This window comes from Triplophysa dalaica, chromosome 4 (assembly GCF_015846415.1).
Source record: "Triplophysa dalaica isolate WHDGS20190420 chromosome 4, ASM1584641v1, whole genome shotgun sequence".
NCBI lineage: Eukaryota > Metazoa > Chordata > Actinopteri > Cypriniformes > Nemacheilidae > Triplophysa > Triplophysa dalaica.
In genome coordinates, this window is record NC_079545.1 from 8,028,411 (window position 1) to 8,053,695 (window position 25,285).

The window sequence follows — 25,285 nt, forward strand, 5'->3', positions numbered from 1 at the left end:
CTTTTTATAAATCAATCAAGTGAACAGATTTTTCATACTGTATGTCTGTAAATGCTGTTGTTGTCTTGTAGTCATTCATCAGCTTTATAAATGCATTGATATGTTCTGGACAAGGTTTTATCAGGAAATATGTAAACGACAACCACAATGATTTGGACCTCCACCTTCCTGCTGTGGTGTATGGAATCAACACTGCAAAAACCAGGTTTTGTTTGAACACATTTATTTTATTTCCAATATCTACAAATAATTGTCAGTGGTAAAACTAAATTGATGAATTTATTAAATATTTTATGTCAATGAGTTGTTCCCTTTTAAGATAAATGTTATAGTTAATGTTAAGCTTTCTATGTGATCAATACTCCACTAGACACAGTCCCTACTTTATCCTTTTCCATCGACACCCGCGTCTGGTGGTCCTGAATTCCTGTCCCATGGGAGATGACTTTGACATCGCTGACAAGATGACTTTGACACCAGAGTCAACGAGATGAAACTTCTCAATGAAAGGGTTTGTATTTCAAAAAGCAAGGTAAATGAAGCACTGAATTAGACTGATCTTTGCTATGATTCTGTTTAGTATCTAACTCTGAGCCCTTGTTATGGATCTGTTACAAAGTAGTTTGGAGAATGTTTCTGGGACTGTGTGGGTGCTCAGTAGATACTATTATTTATAGTTCTTTATTGGCTTAGATATTTACATTTGGCAGATGGTTTTATCCATGCAACTTACATTGCATTACACTTTACATTTTGTTACTGAGTATGTGCTATCCCTCGGCTTGAACCGATGACCTTGGCATTGCAAGTGCCATGCTCTAACCACTGAGCTACAGCTTGCCATCAAGCAAAAGAGGCCAGAGGGTTCTTTATTCTTTTTCAATGAGTTTTTATTTGTGGGCTCTGTTCTTTTTGTAGGTTCTAGCTACATGGAGAAAGCAGAGAGCATGCAACAAAAGTCACTCCAAGATCGCGATTTGACTCGTTTGTGCAAGTATGGTCAGTTCAGGCTGTTGATGATGTTCTGTTCTCTCGGGACCCCAATAAAGGAAGGACAGGAGACACATTTACAAGTCTGCACCAATGACTATTTACTGTGGCCAGCATCTCTACCAAATGGGTGGCTACTATTGTTAAGGGGTCAACGTCCCAGAGGGTCAAGGCTGAGAACATATTACAGATTGAAAAGTAAGTTTTACTCTGTATATAACAATTTACAATTAAATGCTAGATTCAAAAATATTGGTTATGTGTGTGTATAATTCCTGTTGTTACTAATTGTCATACAGTATATTTGAGGGCCAACTGAGAGGTTGTTTTTCCAGGACCAAAGTGACCCAATGTTTAAGTGACATATAGATCATCCATATGCTTGTTCAGGTGCAGAGTGGCAGAAGTACTTGAACCTTATTCAAGATTATCTGGTAAGCATTCTCATATATGTAAATGATAACTGTTAATTAATCATCTCAAGCATTCTTTATTTTCAGTTCAAGTATGTGTTGGATGAAAATGTTCCTTCTCCTTCAGGAGAACTGTTTGTGAAGGAGTGCAAAATTTGCATAAAGACGAGAAGACTTCTGGAGCCTGGGTTTGAGCCAGTTTATGGAATCTAATGTATGTATATTTTCAGTATCTTTTTTATGGAACAAAAAAAATCTTAGATAATGCATAATGATTAACATGGAAGCTTTCACAAGGATCTAACCGTTCAGCCTTTAATTTCAGAACGGAAAAGCTTGGCTCAAGATTGTATAACTATCATGGGCTGGTTTCACAAACAAGGCTTAGCTTACGCCAGGACTAGGCCTTAGTTAAATATCTACATGATGAGGGTAAGAAAGTTTAATTCGTTAGAGTTGTCAGAGCTGTTAGATAAACTCTTACAGTGTTATGTGTTTTTCACAGTATGCACCTGCACATCATGTCCATTAACATTCACAGAGGTAAGTTGGATTTTCACAAGTGAACAAATGCCATCAATGTACAGGAGTGTGTGTGCGTTCCTGCATGTGTATGTTTTAGGAGGTGGTTCCATTGATTTGCCAGTGGTGGTGCATTCAACTGATTAAGAGGAGAAGAGTATGATAGACTCTGTACAGCCAAGATAAGAAAGTGGTGGTTGAACAGGAGATTGACAAGGTAAATGATTATAGTCTGATTTCACTCCGCCACCATGTTGAAATCAAAAGCAAGGCGGATAGAAAACGGGAAACACAGATAGACTATCTGTCTGAATATGTGCCTACTTACATGCATTCACATATACATACATGAATACAAACTTGTGTCTTGACTTTACCTGGTGCAGCAGCCAGCCATTGTCAGAGACCTACATTCGTCACAGAGACTTATTCTGTGGGAAGGTGACAGAGCCTTTGCTTTTAGTGATGCACAGGGACGATCCACAAAATGTCATAAGAAAGGTCCTGAGGGGTCGAGGATGACTTATTATATGAATTTCAGTATCAAGAAGACATGGAAACATTTTTTGGCAAACTGTATTGATAAACAAGGCCTAAAGGTCAATGCCATGCTCCTCAATCAGCAATTTAAGTAGATGAATAGATGAGTGAGTGAGTGTGTAACTGAGGGAGGCAGGGATGGAGGGAGGTAGTGAGTGAAAGACAAAAGAAAAGAAGGAACAAATGATTAAATAAATTAATTGAATGAATTATGAATACTGAATACCGTTTATTTAATACAGACATTTGTTAAAGTATGCTAAAATATGTAGAGCATAGCATATAAATAAAACACACACACTTTAATAAATGGTGTCTAACAAATATAAACTATTCAGTTTGATTTGATTTAATTTTTAAATTATTTAATGGGGGAAACAATTTGTGCCACATATTAACCTTGAGATATTTTGCCAAAAAAACATTTAAGAAGAGAACCACTAATAGAAAACATATATATTGTAGTTTTTATATACATTAAAAAACTTTTACTCTATTTCTATTTCTCACTCCTGACACAACATTAAGAAGAATTGTATTTTCTTGGTATTGAAGAATAAAATAAAAAAGCAACCTAAATATAATAGAAAGAACTATTTTCGGCTCTTAACAGGATTCTTAGTGTATCCCTCGTAAAGTACGTATCTCCAAACCATTACAAATTGTAATGTGTTTAATGTATTTTCATGTTAAGTGCAATGTTCAATAAATTTTATATTAAAAAACTATTTCAGGTATGGAATGAGTAGTGTGTAAAAAGAAATGCCATGTACGTTTATACACTTGTGTTTGTTCTTGTTGACAGTTATGTTCTACTTTTTGAGAATAAACTTGGTAATAGTGAATGAGTGAAAGTGAGCGAATTCAGACGCAGCTTGAGACTCCCAATTGCCAGTACTGTAATGGCGGTGCCGTTGACGTACGATCCACCGGCCAATGCGGAGTCTGTATGACCACTCTCGCGGTACTTCGATGTCATCCGGTCGTCGGATCTTGCGGCGCCGCATCAAGTCGAACAAGCCTTTTATTTCTTACGCCTATGGTCCAATTGCATCGCCGTCAAATGACTATTGGCCAATCAGGAAGCCGAAAGCAAAATGTTCAGCATCAGAGAGCCAACCAAAACACGGAAAAGCTTTCTTACTCGGTGTATAGAAAGAGAGTAAAAGTTCAGCTTCATCAGAAATTAATCGGTCAAGAAAAGGAGCTTCAAAACAAGGCAAAAGCAGGATAATTTCTAAACATGGATAACAAACAGATCATCAATTTTGGAGCAGGACCTGCTAAACTTCCACAATCGGTAAATGCGTTGCAAAATAAACGTTGCTTTTGTTGCAGCAAAAGTTACCCTAACCTGCACCAATTTATTTACGCATCATCGAGTTTTTGGGATTGTATGCTAGGTTAAATTGTAAACCCTGAACCATTACATCATCCATAGTTTAGAAAAATTACGTAGCGAATTACATAGTAGCGTACTTTTATTTCGCAACAACGCAGTGTACATGCTTTGAATGCACGGTAAGACAGAAGCTAGGTAAAGTTTTCCAAGGTCTCAGAAATCAGATGTTGCATCAGCCAAACGTAGTATCCATGTCTTTTGTATCATGTCTTTGAGCTGGCACGTTTTTAGTCAAACTATTTTAAGAAACAGTGTTTTGCAGCTTTACATTCATGGACGGAGCTTATTTAATGCATCGCGTATATTTAAGTACTAAGGGATGGTGTGTGCTTATTGTGATATAAATGTTAATGGAGGACAATAAATGAAGATAGAATTTAAATTTTTGAGGGAAGTAGGGTAAGTGTACCCATTAATGCCACCTAAATCTAGGTTTAGGTGTTTGTCATACATATTGGTATGGTTCCTAAGAAACAAAATGAGCTTAAATGCAAGATTTATCTCTCATGTGAAAAAGGTTTCAATAGTCTCAATTTACAAATAAAGTTAAAAGTCTGTCATGGGCTTAAAGGTACAGTTCGTAAGAATTTTGCAGTAAAATATCCTAAAACCACTAGGCCAATGTTATATCATTTTTTTCAGCTGAGTACTTACAATATCTCTATTATATAAATATATATATAAATCCTGAGAAAATGGCCATTCTAAACAGTGGACCGGGCCGTTTATTCGCCTGTCAATGGCGTCATATCCGCGTTAGTTACCCATTGTTACCGCCCTCAGTGACGTAGCAAACCGCGTGACACTGTCGTAGACAGATTTGTACCGTCGGTCCGTCATGATTGCAAATGATGTGAGTACGTTCAAAGTAACTTTTACTATGATTAATTTGATGAATGATGAATTCGATATTTTTTTTAATGCGTAGCTTGTCCATGAAGCACGGCTCTGGGATCACTAGGTAATGTTGCTCGATCTAAAATCAGTGCGAGTTTGAGTTGCTTATAATGTGCAAGCGAAAAAGCAAGACCGTCAAACATGATCATTATAAATATACTTTATTATCATAAAAATACCCGATGAGGCTTGTGTTACAGTGATAAAAAGATGTCCATAGACATTTCCTAGATTCTAGAACGTTTTATGTTCTTCTTCTGCAGTGCGTATTTGGAGTTTCCGCACGAGCGCCCTCTAGCTTTCGGATGCAGCAACATTTTCCCGTACTTCACTCAAAAAGTGTGCATAAATCATGTGAGATTTATTATCATCGGTGTATCGTGACAGCCCTAGATTCAATGCAATGCAAACAATAGAACATGCCCAAAACATTATAGAAGATGTTATGGATTTAATGGTTATCATGATAATTGTATTGGTTTTAATGGAAACCATAATGGTATATAGTTGTATGTGATGGATTCTAGAAGTTATCTGGCAGATAGGAAGCAATAGAACACCATTCAATTCAGGACTTGACATTAAGCATTGCCATGTGGTTGTCGGACAAGTAAATTCGTCCTACACTTGTCAGAGTACAAATACTACTAGTCCCAAAATAAAAAAAATCATATTTAGTTTGAAGTGTCAATCGGTAAAGTTTGCTTCTTTTTACCTAGTGTCCACTGCGGCTACCTAAATGTGTTCATACTCTCTATGATTGCTTAAGAACAAAGGCAAGCAGTAATTAAAGCTGCTAGCAGCGATGTGCGGGCCCTCGCGCAAGTGGCACCGCAACCCCTATGCCACCATGAACATGTCCGCCTCAGGAACAGCAAATGGTGAGCAATCTGCATACAGGGAGTTACATTATAGAAACACCGTTGTTCATGGACACGTACCATGGCAAAGGTAATGGCAAAGTTAACCAGAACGTGCAGTGGACATTGAAAATATTTGACTTCCCTGTGGGTTTAGAGCCTGGGGCAAAATGGTTTCTTTCTTGGTACTGAGTAGATAGACAAGTAAGTGCCACCGCTACCCGATTGCGTAAGGAAAATGGTAAATGGTAGGTGATAAATTGAATGCTGGCGAATTATAATAGGAATTGTTCCTTTATTTAGATGTGCCACATTCCCTTTTGCCAGCTGGTGGCACTATTACTATAAGTCCAACTGACATGGATATGTGCACACGCCAAATATGGTGCTGACCTGTTTGAATCTCTAAGAGAAGTGAAAAACAGTTTAAAACATGCCATTTACATTACATTACATTTGGGGAATTTGGCAGACGCTTTTATCCAAAGCTACTTGCATTGCTTTATCCTACACATTTTACATAGGTATTTGCAATTCCCTGGGAACGAACCCACAACCTTGCGTTGTTAGCGCAATGCTCTTACCACTGAGCTACAGGAAAACATTACCTGTTTCCTGCAGGTGGCGCTATAACTGTTTCTGAATTTTGCCATGGAAAGGGAAAAAGTGATAGGTGATGAAATGAAGGCAGGTTAATTATAGTAGAATTTATTTATTTATACCTGCCATATTTCCTTTTGCCAGCTGGTGGCGCTATGGCTCTATCTGAATTTTACCATGTAAAGAAAAAGTGTATATGATAGGTGATAAAATGAATGCAGGTGACTAGAGCTGCACGATTCTCGATAAATTGTGAATCCCGATTATTTTGTTTCAAAAAGAGATTGCGATTCTTTTACGATTCTGAATGATGACTAAAAGTAATTTTATTAGAGGTTCTGACAAAAAAGAGTTTTAGGTATGTAATATGTAGGACTTTGAATCAAAATTATTACATATTTCATGGTTAACCTACAGTAACTATGGTGAGAAATTTTGTGGGAAGTAAACTAAAGTGTTTTTTCTTTTTTACTTAAAATGCAAAAGTTTAATCTGAGTTTAAGTATTAACTTCAAAGTATTAATGCATTGAAGTAACTTGTATATTAAATATTTCTCAGTAAATCAAATTCATAACATGACACTTGCAATTGAAGGTCTTTAGAAAGATTTATAAATGTGCCTGATATCTACAGACTGCTTGAAGGGGTCTTAAAAGAAAGACACTACTGATAAACATAAGAACGCAGTATTCTCACCTCTAAACAGTTTAAAATAACCTGAAAACATGAAACTATGGGCAACTTGATGAAAAGCTCTAATAGCGCAGCTTCTCTATTAGCGTTAATACAGTGATAAACTCCAGACACTCTGATGACGTGTTTCAACATAATGACGGATATAAGCGCGCAGTCTGATTTGTCTGCGCTACAAACTGCAAACTGTTAGTTTCGTTTCTGCTTTAATCCCAGTAACTTTACTTCTGTGATCATTTGACACAGAAATAATGATAGTGTGTGGTGGAAAAAACTGTTTGTGACGTCGTTACATACCATATAATAATAATGCTTTCTCTGCTTCTGCGGCAGCAACAGCACACAGTGAAGCGTTATGATTTTAGTCCGAGGTGTAAATTAATAGACACACTAGAATCGTTGATTTTCATCAATGAGATCTAGTGGGGTTTCGAATCGAGAAGGATCTCCGCACTTTAGCTTCGCAAAGGCCTTAAGATGAGAATGACATGAATATGATATTGATCGGACAAAATCTGTAGGAGGAGTATGACAAACTACCAAATTTCACAGAAAAATCAAAAATAACGGACTTCCTGTTTGGTTTAGAGATATGCCCCAAGAGACTTTTCTTGATGATTTGGGGTGTTAAATGAGCCTAACAATTTTGGTGCATGTACGTATTGCGTAGAGGTCTGGGCAGTTCTAGGTGGCGCTAGCAAGCCAATTTGCCACGCCTAATTTTAAAACCCCTATCAGACGTAAATCTCTGAAAATTATTGTGAGTTTTCGAGCATGTTAAGGCCGTCAAAATTGCGATCAATGCGGATAAAGAATAATAATAATAATCAACACAGAAACAATTGGGCTCTGCACTGCAGAGCAAGCCCGTGGCTTGCTCTTTCGTGCTCGGGCCCTAATTATGATTAGTGTCAGGGCTGTACGTTAACTTTTTTTGCACACAGCACTGGTGCTACAGAGGCCAAACAGTTGTAGCATCAAAAACATATGGGTCATTCCGTGTCAACTCAACCATAGGTCCCCAGCTCAATTTTTTTTATTAAGTAATCAATTAATTTGTAGAAGGAGGTAAAAATGACACATTTCACATTCCACATAATGTGGAACCATATTAGAGGGTGTAAAAAAGCATAATTTTTTTTACACAAAGATCAGTATATCTGTTAGTAAATCTGCTAATTTTAAGAATAATTGATGCATCAAATAATTGATGCTCAAAAATTAAGAAAGGGCATCATAAACCAAATGTGGGCCAGTGGTGACGGCTCAAAAATTAAGAAAGGGCATCATAAACCAAATGTGGGTCATATGGGTATTTCATTTATTTTAAAGAGGAATGTCTGAAGAACAAAAAGTGTTGAATCTAGGATTTTTTTTCTATCTTTTAAAACAACTGCATTGAACATATACATTTTAACAACATCTTCGTCCAAAACTGAAATTGCTAAGGGACTACTGAAGATGAGGCACATTAACTTGGTCTCAATGGTTAATTTAGAAGGATAATATAGTTCCAAGGAAAACTGTCTCAGATAAATTAGCAAGATAGGATTTTTTTTAGCCATTTTGGAATGACCAAGAGTTTAAATTCTTTTCTCTTTTTCAAGAAAAATCAAGGAAAGGTGATGCAGAGGCAATTGTCATTTAAATTTGGAGTCTTTATCTATCAAAGACAACTTCATGTGACCGTATTTATTTTGTTCTGAAGTCTGAAGCAGTCCTCTGCTTGGAAATTTGAAAATCTATATATTTGACCATGCTTCAGTGTCACAGATATGGGGAGTCTGCCAAATATTCACAATCTATTCGATGGAGATTAAATTTTTTTTAGACGGAACACTGGAAATTGAAATGTGTATACGAAACAGAAATAATTTAAATGAACTGAAAAATACATTGATTAACTGTTAATCAATGGAAAAAAAAGGAAGGCAGAAAAGCAAAGCGTAATTGAAAATAAAATGAAATACTTCCCAGACAGCAACAAAATCTGTTTTACGTGGCCCTTCTGGTTTAATTCTGGTTTGAAGACAGTTTTTTACAGTCCTGTGTGAAACGGCATCGGGCTGAGCTCTGGCGTGAGTTTGGCCAAACAAAATAAATGAAAAGCAAATTGTGTTTGCGTGGTGTGTTTTAGACTCTCCAGATTATGGTGTTTGCCTGAGAGCCTGCTTGTTGTCACTTGGAAAATAAATTAACTTTTCAGTCTTTGCAATGTTTTTTTCATTGAGTGTAACCTCTTTTGTTTAAACATCACAAGGTCCACGACCCCTCTGACTGTAGTGTCCTATTGAATATGATTTTGTAAAGCTATTCAAAATATTATTGATTACATAAACTAATTTCTGTAGAATTTGTAGGTTTTAAATGGATTATATCAATTTCATTATCAAATGTTTTTAGCGTTTTAACTGGTAGTGCATTATACATTATATTAGTTTTCGGTTGGCAGACCAGATGGGTGGGATGATGTTAATCTTAGGAATTTGTGATTGTAAACTAATTGCAAAAATGTAAACACAAACAGAGTTAATAAATGCATATTTTTCTTATTCAGGTTCTACTCAAAGCACAAAAGGAGCTGCTGAATTACAATGGTACTGGTATAAGCATACTTGGTAAGGCTTTTTATTTTTATATGCAAGTTGTGGATGTGTAATACTTTGCTTTTGAGTTTAGAATAATTAGACCTTTGCTCTTTTTCTGTCCAACCCAGAAATGAGCCACAGATCATCTGATTTCACTAAGATTATAAACACTACAGAAAATCTTTTGCGTGAACTTTTGTAAGTATTTTCTGTGGGATTCATGAAGCAGAATTTTTTAACCCCAATTGACATTTTTTTGTTATCATAATATCAATGTAGTTTTAAATATTTACTACGTACAGGAATGTACCTGAAAACTACAAAGTACTGTTCCTGCAAGGTGGTGGGTCTGGACAGTTCAGTGCAGTTCCTCTGAATCTGATTGGTCTAAAGGAAGACAGATGTGCTGACTATCTAGTCACAGGGACATGGTCTGCAAAGGCTGCCAGAGAGGCAGAGAAGTATGGAAAAGTGAATGTGATCCATCCAAAACTGGATAGTTATAACAGTGAGTAATATTTTATAAGCAATGTTTGAGAAAATCTAAGCCACAAAGTATTTATATCCTAGGTAAATATGACCAAAGGCTGTGAAAATAAAACTGTATTATTAAGCCTTTTGATATTTAAATTATGATTTTTAGATGTACAAAATTAACCTCTCATTACAAAATAAGAACTTTAATTGGGGGACAAAAATATCATTTTGAAATAAGTGTTTTTTCTCTAATACACATCGATCATATTTAATCATACCCTTTAATTCAATACTACTTTTTTGCTAAGAAAACAGCTCAAAGATTTCGCATGTAATAAATTATATGTTTGGCAAACATCTGACAAGTGATAAAAGTTCTTTATACAGTATTGCTTCAGAGTTCCATCTCCATGTTGGTGCTTCTCCTCTTTAGATCTCTCCACTCATTTTCTAACAGGTTAGGGTCAAGGAACTGGGATGACCATGGCAGAAGCTTGGTCTTGTTTTGATCGACCGGTCCTGTTGGAAAATCCAAACTTGGCCCATTATGTGAATTCCAGCAGGGATTGTTATATCTGTTAGGATCTGTTTATAGTTGCTAGAATCCAAGACAAGATGTCCAGGATTTCCAGCAGAGAATTAGGACCAAAACATTAAAGATACAGCAGTGTGTATAATTTTGCACACAAGGTATTTTTTTATTCCTGTGTTCACCAAACCCATCTTGAGTTTTCTTTGCTGTTAAAAAGCTTTTTTTTTTTTAATCAAAACCTGACTGTCCCTGCTTGAAGTCACTTAATGGGCCAGAGCTTAATGATGCAGATTTCTTTTCACAGCCTTCTTTGGTCAAATTTTTTCTAGGGCAGGGGTCAACCATATTTGACGTGGCGTGCCATTAGGCCCGTCGAGATAACAACTTTTTGTTTGAAATCTCATTATTATCAATATGTCTCAATATGTCAATATTATTCTCATTTTATAAATATAAATATTTTATTAGCCACTGATTAAGTAATGATAATATGAAGAGTTTTGTTCCAAAATGAAATAACTTGGTTTAATGTTTTTAATCGTGCATTTCAATTAATATCAATCAAACTACAGTTTTTTTTTATTTAAGCCGTAAAAACTAAAAAAAAAAAAACATGATAAAAAACATGATTTTGTGATCTAATTTTGGAACCAAACTCTTCAAATAATATTGCAAGTACACCCTTTTAAAGAACTAAGACCTTTGAATAGAATATGTGAACATTTAAATTGGAATGTAAATAATAACTGTAGGGTAAATATTTCAAATAAATACAACTGACACTTCCACTCCTCAATTATAATTGATTATGTAACAAGCCATTATTATGAAGTTTAGGATAAGGAGAGCCCTTGCTATGTGAACTCTGAAGAGGGCAGCATGATTGTATGTCATAATGTGGCCATTTAAAATACACTTGCCCAATTCAGCAATGAAACAAATTGTCTCTTAATCTGATACGACTTTTCCATTCGTGAAGTGCCCTTCAACCGCTGTTTGAATGGTGTATCCGTGATGTCATTTTTAACTTAACTGCCTGTAAGACCTCTCTCAAGCTCCAAATGCGGATTTTGTTTTAATCAGTTGTGTTGCTGTTTTCGTTACCTCCTTATTTGAAGAGAAGAGCGTCTTGTTTACGCGCCCCTTTGTTTTCATGTCAGAGTTGTTTACGGCTTTGACACTAGCCGATTACTATTCCGAAATGGCTTTGTTCATCAAGAAAAGAATATAAGTCCTCGAGTCTTTTCACCTGCGGCTGTCCACCCGTGTGTGCGTGTGATTGTTTGTGTGCGTCCCACTTTTGACACACAGACAAAGGGCAGCGATAACAGAGACGGCACAATCGGATAAAATGTCATTCATTTCATGTAAATAAACGCATATAAAAACATAATGGTGATATATTGCATCACCAAAAACTGCCGACGTCAAGTTTATATATCGTATAAGTCGATAAAAGTCCTACGTGCCGTTTATTTATTTATTCTTGGTAATCACTGTGCCATATCAACAAATTTATCCAGCATAAGTAATCTGCTCATTGTAACATTATAATCATTTTTGAAAAACAATTATACTTTTGAATAAAAAGCATAATTCATTGAATAAGGCCTATACCTGTATAATAAATAGTGATAAAGATATTTTTTACAAGTTTGTTTGATAACAGTTGTACTATCCTAACAAAGATCAGTCAATGTTGTGGAAGTTTTTAAGTCATGTTTGTTATGTAGTTTACTAAAGTTACCAAATAAAACCTGTTTTCTGTGAAGGTAAACACACCAGCTGCGCCATGTGGTGGCGCTCTGCTACAGCTCTGAACTCTGCTCAAAACCAGATGTCATTTGTCAAAAATCATATTTTTTTTGTACAAATAAACTTCAGTGTAGGTACTGCAAGACATATTTATCTGTATGGGAATAACAGGAAAAAAAAGAGTGCATTAATACAAAAAGCCTTATTTGCTACTCAGCTCTACCACATTAATAGCAGACATAGAACAACAATAATGGATTTACCAACGTGAAATATAACCTAATGATTAAATAATGTTTAAACACCACATATTGATTAATAAAATGACATAAAAATATGTTAAAACTGGTCCAACTTGCATCAGGAGTTTAGACTTTGAACATGAGCTAGTGCATACAGAAGGTACATGTCTGGTGTGCGATACCTGTCAGCTGTTCTAGACAGGATGCGACGCATTGCATCTTGTGTGCAACTCTCGTTACATTTATATATTTGAAGGCTAGTACTACACTGCCCATACAACAAAAGTCACACACTCACAACAATATTTCGTTGGACCGCATTATAGCTTTGTTTACGGCACACATTTGCTGTGGCATCGTTTTGATAAGCTTCTGCAATGTCCAGAATATATATTTTTCCTGTCCAGAGTTGCATTAATATTTCACCTATATCTTGTATTGATGATGGGAAAGTCTGACTGCTGCGCAAAGTCTTCTCCAGTATATCCCAAAGATTCTCAATGGGGTTAAGGTGCTGAAGACCACTGGTTCTTGCCTTTGACAGATCTGAAAGAGAGAAACATAAATGAAATGCAAGATTATCAGACTTAGACTTTAAGCCTATATCCTCTTTAGAAACATATCTGTGTCCTCCGGCACAGACAATTTTTTCTTCACCTAAATGAAGATTATTGTAAAAACATTACTATAATTGCGACTCCGGAACCATTCGCAAAGGTGCTCTGGTCCCTTTTGGTCCAATCATGACCGCTTTTGGGAGTGAGACCCTCGTTCGCGTCATGGGGTTTCATGAGTGAAATAACAAAACGGGAGGGTGGCGGAAACCCACATTCAAACCCATGACAAACCTGTTAGGTGTTTACAAACCATAAACACAGTTTTCTATAAGGGAAGGCACTCAAGACAAACGCATCGCGTTAACTCTAAGTGAAATTAACGTTACGTCATACAATCCCGTCGTGTGTTAACAAGCCACACACTTGCATTCTATGAGTGAACGGATGAACGTGTCACAGTGACATTTTATCTACTTTTAAGTTGCCACAGGTTCCAGAGGTCTTACTTAAAAAAAACTGGTACTTATAGTGTCTTTATTTGCAGCTTTGCCTCCTTCAGTTTGGATGATTTCCATTGAAAACAAAATAAATCCATTGCTCTCTTGTCTCCTGTGAGGCTGGGAACAGTGTTGGTCTGTGCAGCCAACAAAAGAATAGTTAGTATGCTTTGCTTTGCTTTGCTCTGCTCGGCTTTGCTTTGCTTAATTTTGCCATGGTGTTGGAACTTCACACACGGGAAAAAAAAATTGGGGTGCGCCATGGGTGGACACGTTCAGAAAATAATAAATATAATGAAGAACTGCTGCCTGCGTCAGAATGGGAGTGAAATCTGAACCGCTTGTTTTCTCACAGGCTTGCAGAGATGACCCCACATAAACAAAGTTACTGGATTGTCATTTTTCACATTTTCTGATTTGGCAGATGCACCAGAGACCTGATTTTAGCACTTAAACATGGATAAAGGCTGGTTTTCATGAAATTACCCCTTTAAAGAGATGTGTTTTGAATCAAGTATCATAGAAACATTAAGAAATTAGTGAACATTATTTTTGAGCTGCCTAGAGTCAGACTTGGCGGTATCATAACCTTATGCAAAAATACCTACGTTTCACGGTATTGCGGTTTCATTACTAAAATGTGTTATTTTCGAATGTCTGCATATACAAACAACAACTGGACACAATACATTTTATTTTTGAGCAACATATCGAACATGTATGTCGACTAAAAATAAAGCCTTAAGATTAAAATGTTCTTTAAAACAAACATTTTTAAAATATATAGGCCTATTAAACGTAAACATCAAACATTGAATTACATCATTTAATTACTTGATTCATTTTTATGTAAATAGCTTAAACCTCACAGTAGGGCTATTCAATTAGTTTGTCATAGGGGCCAGTTCATGAAAAGCATCCCAAATAAGGGACCGGAGGGATGACAACAACAATGAGAATCTTTTTCCGTTTTAATTTTTCTGAATTCTGTGTTTTACGTCTGTGATTAGTCCTTCACTTATCAATAGTACTATATTTGCCCACTTAAAAAACAGTTCAGTATACAAGAGTATTCACCTATAAACTTTATTGAAAAACCTGGGCTCTGTACCATGAACGTGTCTGAACAAACTCGGGGTTACAGGATTAGTTTTGGGTTGATGCAGGCATAAAAGCATTGAACACTTCTTATACATTTTTAAATGTAGGCCTACTGTATGCTACATTATTAAGTTGAATTCTAAGTGTAACTTGATTTTAGAAAAATAGGATTCAAAATGGCAGTTTAAAAACATATGTGATGTCACCTGTCAATGTATGGTTTTGTCTGTCTCTTAGCGTAGCTGTTTAAACGAAAGTTATGTTCTGTATCACAGATGCGAATGTAAAAAATGCAATGGAAAGAAATCCACATTGTGTGTAGTACAGTATAAGAATGTAAAATAAAAACATTGTGAGAATAAGGGAAAACCAGCAAATATATTAGTGGTGGGCATAGATTAATTTTTTTAATCTAGATTAATCTAGATTAATTCCAAGATTAATCTAGATTAAAATGGCTCATTTGAATTCTGCCGAAGGCATTCAGAATATGTGTGCTACCCAAATAATGACTAAAAGTAAGTCTTTGAGAACGGGTTTCTCAAGCCAGGTGGCGCATTAGACCAGGGGCTCATCTCCTGTTTCCAAAATGCATCACAAACTGCTTGTGAAAGCTGTTCTACTATGATAATTGGTGATGAAAATTAAATTATGTTCAATAAGATGAACTTGTGTCTACTTCCGCATTAGCTAAGGGATGATTTGCATTTAGGTGGTACTTGAGACTGGAAGAGCTCCTACAGTACATTTACATTTAGTCATTTAGCAGACGCTTTTATCCAAAGCGACTTACAAAGAGTGAGGGAGGAACAAGCGATATGTCATACAGGAGCCATAATACAATAGATCTCAATACAAAGTTACTGGTTTCAACTAAAGCTAGACCACTACCTGTTGAGAGAAAGTGTTTTTTTTAAACCAATTCCGCATTGCACAAGGTGCAAACAACCTTAGTCTTGTCGATGTTTCTATTGGGAAGCTTCTTAAAAATTAATATTCCCTGAAGTAAACCCGGCGGCTTCATAGCTGCATCCATGTTAGCACGTCACGTTTGATGCGATAATTTCACAGTAACGTTATGTTGTGTTCAGACCAAACGCGAATGGCGTGTCAAGCGCGAGTGATTTATATGTTAATGCAAAGAGCCAATAGACCTACTTGCTGCGCGAATTGCGCGAATGAAGCTCTGGTTATGAGATGATGAAGCGGCTTCTGCTACCGCGAATGACGCGAATCACGCAAGTTGAAAAATCTCGTTCTCGCCCCGTACAATGCAGTTAAGCTGGTATACATCCGCGCTAAAATATCAAGGTGAAAGTCATCATAGCTTGCGTAGTATAGACCCAGCTCCCAACCCAACTTTGAGAATAGATTAACGGCGACATTTTTTTTTATCGCGCGATAAGAGTCTCACTTAACGCCGTTAACGGCCCACCACTAAAATATATATTTGCAATATATATTTTTATATTAGTATTTTTTATTTAATAACACATTATAAAATAAACTAGCCATTGTAACACCGTTAACGGCCCACCACTAAAATGTATATTTGAAATATATATTTTTATATTAGTATTTTTTATTTCATAACACATTATAAAATAAACTAGCCATTGTAACACGCACTGTGAATTAGTTGCATCGTTTATATGTAAATTTGCTCGCAGCTGATTGGTGAAAAAGTTATTTTTATAAAGTTACTAGAACATTTATTTTAGTTTACTAAAGTAAATATTATACTCAGTAAAAATCAAGAGGGATGTTGTGGTAAACCGGACTTTTATTTTGACGGGTCACCGCAAAGGGCGTTTGATAGTTGCTTTTTTTCAATTCTCACATGAAACAGGAATAGTAGCCAACATATGCACGTGTTCTCTGAAAGCTCCACGAGCACACGCAAAACAATTGCAGATATTTTGGTAAAGAAATAATAAATTTGCCATTCTGCGTTATACAGCACACAATGCCTGGACTCCGCGATTCAATCATAGGGCCCTAAATTGGGAGACAGTATGTTTTTGCCCCATAAGACGCCCAAAGTTCTTTCCTACTTTTAAACATGCTAATTTTTTATTTTAAACTGCATAATAACAACATCGGTGCATTGTAAAATGCCAAAGCAGGCTTTCTATGTTCATTGGTTGCGAGTAAATTACATACAAGATCAATGCAAAGAGGCACCTTGACTCTTTCAAACCTCAATACACCTTGAAACCGGTAACCGGCCCATGCCTACTTCCAAGCCATTTCATAGCATTCAAGTGTCGAGCACCTTAGTACACCCAAATCTAAAGAGGTATATCTTTAAAAACAAATGTCAGGCATGGTGTTGGATCATAACATTCATACTACAGCCTTTAGAGTATCATCATTGGTAGCCGACAAGCCACTCCCTTGCAAACAAACAGTATGAAATATTGGGTGTATACTACATAGTCAGTGAAAGTTATTCCCATCATTTTATCAGCTCTTTTATTCCCAACATGAATTAATTCATGGCTGTTTCATTTAATTCATGTAAAGTTACGTCTTTTTGGGGGAGGAATTGATAGCTGATACAATGTATGCATGAACTACATATCAGGAATTAAATGTCATTTTTGTATTACTTCCTTTCATGTTAAATATAAGTGTATTAATAAAGCAAGTGAGTATACCTGTGCACACTTTCATTTCTGTCGCGTCTCTCTGGCTCTGCTGCAGTGACGGTCCTGCACGCTATTCTCTAAACGGCCACAAGATGGCGAAGCTTATGGGTTGATACGATATTAAAAAACAGATATCCGATGGGAAATTGATTAAATATCGGGAAAATCATCAGGAAATCGATGAATCTGTCGATCTCTAATAGAAAGTTTATGTTTTATTACCTGATTGGTGGACTGTTATGTTGAAGATATGTGAACATTGGTGTTAACATTATTTTTAACTTATTTTCGCAGATATACCAGACAGAAGCACTTGGTCACTAAATCCTTCAGCATCTTATGTTTACTACTGTTGCAATGAAACCGTGGATGGTGTTGAGTTTAACTTCATTCCTGACACGAAGGAAGTGGTTCTTGTCAGTGATATGTCATCCAACTTCCTCTCACGACCAGTAGATGTGTCAAAGGTTGGTAATGCTTGTTCTTGAACTGAATTAACTAACTTAATTTTTTTTTTATATTGAGGACACTTTCATAAAAGCTGCACCATAGTGACAATTTAAAACACTTCCTAGCTGTGTTGCTAACGTAAAATAAATTGTTTAACATTATTGGATGTATGTTTTTGTATTTGTTTATTTCCACAGTTTGGGCTGATATTTGCTGGTGCGCAGAAGAATGTTGGTTGTGCTGGTGTGACCGTTGTGATTGTGAGAGAGGATTTGTTGGGCAGAGCATTGAAAGAGTGCCCTATTATAATAGACTACCAGGTGCAAGCCGGGAACAACTCACTCTACAATACTCCTCCGTGTTTCAGGTAATTATTTTGCTAGTTCATTATGTTTAACAATTTGTTAAATATGTGTTATCTCTGTATTGTGGATACTGATGTTGTAGATTGTCAGTGATTTGACGCATTGTTTACGTAAACAGTAGTTTTAATTGCAGGCAGTTGATTCTTTTGACCGAAATGCTTGTTCATAACTGGCCTCAATGTCAGTTTTGTCATTTAGATCTTAAAGGCAGTTTAAGATTATAGCAAAAAAAATCCATGAAAAAAAGGAATGCCACACTAAAGAATGACATTTTAGAAAATTTGTGGCTTGCACACTGTGATGTCCATGAATAAATTATTGACAAAGAGCTCTGGAATAACGTGGCAGGCCTGCATCAAGCCCAGAAAATAATAAATTAAATTACATTACAGAACACTACTTCAAATGCAAATAAGAGATACTCAACATTCAATTTTGTAATACAAATTAATACCTATAATTGTCTTTTTCTTGAGTTTTGCACTACTTTAAAAATATTTCAAAGTATGGTTTAAACTGTATAGCAGTCATATATATATATATATATATAGCGCAGCTTCATATTCTGTGCAGACTAACCTCCTTATGTGAAGCAAATGTTTTTCTCCAATTCGCTCTGGCACAATTATTGGGACCTCTGTAAATTCTTAAGAGTAAAATTTCTCAAGTATATTCCAGAGTCTGATTATCACTTTTATGTGCCCTGGGCATAGACGTCTCAAAGATCCCCCTGGCACCACATATTTCTCGACAACAGTGTTGCACTTTTTAGCCATCACACAAGATTTACAATAAAACCTAAAGAACATAAATGTGCACTATATTTACTTAAACACCACCAATCGCTTTTTCGGTAGCACAGTTGTTAGCGATCCGGGCACATTCAGTACATGAGCACCTTTCAGTCGTTCAACATCTGTATAAGTTGCTTTCTCTGATGAACACAGAAAGAAATTTAAAAGAATACTATGGGCGGCTGCCCCATAGTGGGCGATAGTGCACCGCCCTCCTTCAGCCACACAAAAAAATAAAAAGAGTTTATTTTGTCAGTCTAAGTCTTGATCATAGATCATAAAGGTCTTAATATTATCGTCCAATTAGCAGCCTGAATATCACTCTCCAACCAGTAGCTCCGCCCCCTTGGGGCAATTTCATTCAGATTAAAAATCGCCCCAGGTGCTTGATTTACATTATGAGATTCTTTTTTTTTTTAATTTTGGACCCTACAATGCATTTTATGGGCTCAGTTAAGCCCCAACGTGATTTCGACATACGCACCGATGCGTGCTCCGACGACACGCACAGCACTAGGGATGACTCACGAATTTCGAATATTCGTTTAGTTGTTTAATTATAGAATTTCGAATAGTGAGTGCGAACTTAAAGGAAATTGCCGTGTTTTCACGCGTAACGTGTCATGTAACCAAAGGGTGGCGCTGCCAATTGTTAACAAAGTTACGCACACTGTAGACCTGCGTGGCATAACGGATACGATAAATTAAGACGGTGTCAAAAATGAGTTCTGTGTGGGGTCCTTTAATAAAATGAATGAGAATAAAGTGCAGTGCAAACTCTGCAATGCAAAGCTGGCTTATCATGGATCAACAACTAGGATGAACAGTCATTCGAGGTCGAAGCACCCAGCAGGTCCATCCACAATCAGCAATCAGTTGCTAGTTTATGGTCAGACCAACCAATTTGGATGCAAGACGGGCGGAGCAAATAATGGCTTTAATTACGGAGATGATCGCTAAGGATATGCTTCCGATGGGCAAATATTATTTTTGCTTTAAATGCCCATCCCTACACAGCACACGAAAGTGCGTAGTGCGACAGCAAGATCGACATGGCTAGCAACAGCAACACTATTATTTCATTGAGGGAATTACCGTTCAAAATGTCAATACAAGTGATGAGTGAGTGTGTTATTAAATGGTGAGTTGTGTTATGTTGTACTCTCCAAATGTTGAATTGTAAATAGTTGTATTGATATATATTGGATATGTTCTGCAAAGATTTGATAAATTACAGTTTTGATGATAGTATAACATGTTTTGATTTGATTATCGGTATGGCATCCATGATGGCTATAAATTTAAACTAGTAACTTAGATGACAATGTATCTGTTGATGGTCATGGTGGAAGTGTTTTGTTGTGGAACCAAAGTTATTGTATTTGAGACACTTAAATTGATATAGCTGTACAATAATACTGTACAGTTTGTATAATTCATGTTTGGTGTTGCCATCTAGTGGTTGAACAGGAAAAACAAATTAAACCATGCAATTTGACCCATTGAACCGGTCATTTCAGCCATAATCGAAAAAGTTGCCCCCCTGAGAAATTTGTCAGGAGCTACCACTGCTTATAACTGAACAGTTCTTGGACCCCATTGACTACCATGGCAGGAAATATATATGCAGATGATAGCTTAAAGCCTTCCAGATTAAACACAGCAATCTAGATGTCAATTTAAATTCTAAGCGACTTTTATAAGAATAAATAACTCTCTGCAACTCACAGCACCGCGGCTGCAGTCGTCTTACAGATAAGTAAATTGTTTTGAACATGGTCTAAGTATTTGCTCAATAATTGAATTGATTTGTTTAATAATTGATTACTGTTTATTAACAATAGTCCCGCAGTCTATTAGTCTAGAAAACATATCAAAATGCATTTATGCAGACAACGTTTCTGTCCCATGACCTTCAGTAAGTATACAAACACAATCTCATTTAAAGCAACACTTTAAGTTAAAACATTGTCTCTTAAAACTTTCAATGTTAGAACCACTCTTAACTGGACAAATAACAATCTGCTACCGGAGCAACCTTATATTGTAGCAACTACAAACACACTTTGTATACACAGCCCCGTCCATCCTCTGCTTGCGGAAGAGTGCGACATGTTTTCCAAACAACGTTTCTGCATTCGCCAGTTCCATCAGCTTAGTAAACAAATTCACATCTATTGTTCTGCCCACGGGGAAGCTTATCCAGCGGCATTATTTACAACACTTGTAACAGACCATTGCTTGTCAACCACATTACGGTTTGCCCTGTAGTGCGAACGAGACAAAACCAGTGTAGGAAACACAGAACGTTTATTGGTTTATCATATGTTTCAGGCCAAAGGTCAAAATTTCCATGATAAGTGGCCGAAATATGGAAAACAAGATGTCATTGTTTTTGTTATTTTTATATGCTTATAACTTCTAAACAAAATGACATTTCTTCACCAAAATGTACACATTGATTTATGGGCACAGTCGGACAATATACAATAATGGTGGTGGGGCTGTGCCACCTAGTGGCCTTATAATTAAACAAAACGTTACATATGTTCTGATTGACTTAAACATTTACACTGCAAAACTTTGTGTATTGACACAAAAGTTTGTACGTATCATCATTGGCACATCTTGTTCGACCTTTAGAAATTTGGTTACAGCATCACCTAATAGTCAAACGTTTTCTTGTTTTCCATCTGCCTTTCTCTGTGTTCTTGAACCTGGTTTTCAAAAGGTGATACCTCGGTCTGCCATTGCTGGCGTCGCCCATTTTGAATTTTATTGTAAAATGCGGTATTTTAAAAATGCAATGGTAAATCACTTGAAACTTGCCATGTTTCATCAAGGTCATGTTCTGAGAGGACCTATAAAGTTATAGGCCAGCACTCCTAGAGGTCAAGAGATATAACAAAATTTATTAAGATAATTGTAACTAGTGCTGGGCAACAATTAAAATGTTTAATCGTGTCAATCGCATTACTTTTCTGTGATTAATCGCATTCTTAAGTGTTAAACTGTATTCCTTTCCATAGTAGCATTGACAATTTTAACTTAAATATTTCTTGTAAATCTCAATTTAAATATGAATGTGATTAAATTAAATATAAAACTAAAGCTATCTGCCACTGCCAGGGCAGTAGCATTCTGTCTAGTTTGATATAGAAAAACAAGATAATGATCATTGATTTTATTGCTTGTACATAAACTCTTTCAACACAAAGTGTAAAGTGTACTGTATTTAAAGTGTATTTAAAGCACATATTTAAACAACTTAATTATTGCATTGCATTCATATAAGGATAACACAAGTACTTTAATATGAGTGTTTTAGGCCGTCCTTTCTTGTATGATGAACATTATAAACAGAGATCTTTATTATGCTGCTGCCCCTTTAAGAGCGCTCTTTACAGATATACGGATCAAATATACTGTGACACATCCGTTTTGTTTCCAATCTGTTACTTTTACATGGACCCTTGCTAATATGGGAATTTTGATGTCACTTTGTGTTTATTTATCCTTTTCAGAGTGAGAAGACGTGAAAGAGAACTCCGTTTAATAGTTTGCGCACTGACTCTCCAGGCGCGCATGTTTAAACATGTTTTCTGCATTAGCCTCACACTGAATACAATACACGACACACAATTCGTTATCGTTGCTGTTTTGTACCTTAGCCGGGGAAATTTTTGTGTTCTGCAGGCTATTGATTTCCATCCACATTATCATTAATGACATTAAATAAGCCTCTTACACCCGTGCATATTACGTCTTTGTGGGGAGAGGACACTGATAGATAGTTGCATGGCTGAGGGAGGGGAGACGAAATGATCCATGATTGCTGCTTGCATGTATAATTTCATGCTAAAGATGTTCGTTTAGCATTTTGATTCAGTCATAAATGTTCTTCTTTTTTTCAGAATGTTTGCATGGTATAAAAAACTGAAACAAAGTTCATCTGGATCAGCGTTTTCCAGAGTGGTCTATATGTATAACGAGTTAGAAATCAAAATATGAAGTTATGAAGTAAGTTTAAGAAGTACATTTATTTAATGAACATTTTAAAATTCTATTTTTTACAGTATTTACATCATGGGCTTGGTTCTGGAGTGGATAAGAAACAGTGGAGGGGCAGATGCCATGGATGCGCTGAACAACCAGAAATCTGCCATAATAAATGACATCATCAACCACTCTAATGGGTTCTACTCGTCAGTTAGATTACGTGTCTTAACATCTTAACATTTTAGAGCAAAGTATTTTACAAAATATTAACAAGGCAACTTGTTTTATTAAATGATTACCAATGTAAAATCAATAAACATAGTTAACGTGTTAATTCATTTGGACATCAAAAGCTTATTCTGTGTTACTGAAGACGAATTGCAATCATTGGCGCTGACTAAAGTGAAGTTAATACTCGAGCGTCGGACCTACGCCATAGCCTACGTGTCGGTTTTCACTTATACTTCTACGTCGTTGTCCAGGTCGACAGGCAAAGACCACTAGGCGTCATTGTCCTTGCTTGTGTCTGAGATGTTTAATACAGAAGCACAAATATTATACTTGGATATTTTATTCGGAAATGCGTTTGAGGAAACATGACAGCGCTTGCGGTCCGCTTTGAGTTGACGCGTTCTTAAATTTATGGAGAGGTTCGCATCAAGCTACGGCGTAAGGTATGCAGCTATGCGTAGGCTACAGCGTAGATCCAACACTCGAGTATAAACTGAACTTAAGTGTTTAGATTTACAGTGGAAGTCTTTCACACAAAGGCACAAAAGTCATAACCATTTATTACTGAATGGTGGAGAAAGACCCACTTTAAATCAAATTACTTTATAAATTAAATGTTGTTGAAATGTTAAACAAATGGAAAGATATTTGCATTCTATAACATTTGCATTCTGTAACATATATAATCATCAAAGGTCACGTAAAATATGTTTTAGAACACTTCATATTTTTCACATTTTAGAAATTTTAATTTAGAATTTTAATCAGAATGTGGAATAACACAAAGGTTACAATGATAACTAAGTTGTGACAAAAATATCTAAACAAAAATGTAAAAAAAACTTTTGCCTTAAACTTGTAGAAATGTCCTCTTGCCATTTTATCAAGCAACTTCTTGGGGTATCTCTTCTGTGCTTTTATTGGCTGCACTTTTTTATTAAAGTTTGTAATAAAAAGAACTGTTCATATTTGCCCAATTTTATTTTTGTCTGAAAGCTAATTTCAGACATTTAGGCATACACATTTGGATCAAAACTATTTAAGTAATGTGACACATTTCACTGAAGTGTTCTAAAACTTTGGATCAAAACTATGAATTGTGCATATACTACTCCTTATATTCAACTTTTTCCAAAGAGAATTTAAAAGCACAATCTTACCAGCAAATACACATTTGTACACTGCCTGCATTTACGTTTTCAGATGTCCTGTTGATGAGGTCTATCGAAGCCGTATGAACATTCCATTCCGCATTGGAAAGAAGGAAGGAGAGGAAGACCTTGAAATGCAATTTTTGGATGGTGCTGTGGCACATGGAATGATTTGTTTGAAAGGACACCGGTAATGTTTTACTGTTTAAAATTAGAAATTGTTTTGAATGATTTTTGTAATTCATGCTATTTTATAGGCATTATGAACTAGGCATTATTTATATCAACAAATTGTGGTTCATGCACAATCCTGCCTCACATTTTAATTGTATTTTTTCAGGTCTGTGGGTGGAATCCGGGTTTCCTTGTACAACGCAGTGACTGTTGAAGATGCAAAGACTCTTGGCACCTATATGGAACAATTTCAAAGAGATCACAAGTAGTCTGAAGGTTATTTTTCCTAGTAGTAGTTTGTATTCATACATAAAAGGGTTTCTTGGTCAAAGTTATCCTAACAGCAATGTAGGGAAATAACAAAAAATAAATCCTTTGTTTTCGTGTTTGATTTAATTAAATATTGTTGGGTCTTTTTATAAAACTAACCATTTTATGTTTATTCTAGTGCACCTCAGTGCCTGTAAAAATGTTTAAAGTGTATGCTAAAGTAATGGTTTACTAAAAAGGTGCATTATTTAAGAATACACAGAGTGTGGTGATGCAAAAAGATAAAGTAAAACTAATAAATCTGCTATAATCTCTGCAATGTTTTTGGGTGTAAAGGTGAAATTATTGTATATGTGCAGTAGGTTACAATGTTGAGCTCAAAATTATTCATACCTTACACAAATATGACAAAAAAAGGCTGTAAAAATAAATCCGCATCATCAACCCTTTAGATCTTTTATTTAAACAATTATAAAAATGTGAACAGGAATTTTAAATAGGGAGAGGAATGTCATTATGAAATAAAAAAATGA

General features: G+C 36.0%; 1 protein-coding gene across 1 annotated transcript; it reads left to right on the plus strand.

Annotated features, from left to right (window-relative positions):
* The first annotated feature begins 3,473 nt into the window (after positions 1–3,473).
* On the plus strand, positions 3,474–25,075 carry psat1 (phosphoserine aminotransferase 1). The gene is made up of 9 exons (XM_056746881.1): positions 3,474–3,765; positions 9,476–9,536; positions 9,635–9,704; positions 9,809–10,014; positions 17,613–17,785; positions 17,966–18,135; positions 23,004–23,132; positions 24,361–24,498; positions 24,649–25,075. Exons 1-9 carry the CDS (start codon positions 3,709–3,711, stop codon positions 24,749–24,751), a joined length of 1,107 nt encoding a protein of 368 aa, XP_056602859.1. The 5' UTR covers positions 3,474–3,708; the 3' UTR covers positions 24,752–25,075.
* The last annotated feature ends 210 nt before the right edge of the window (positions 25,076–25,285 follow it).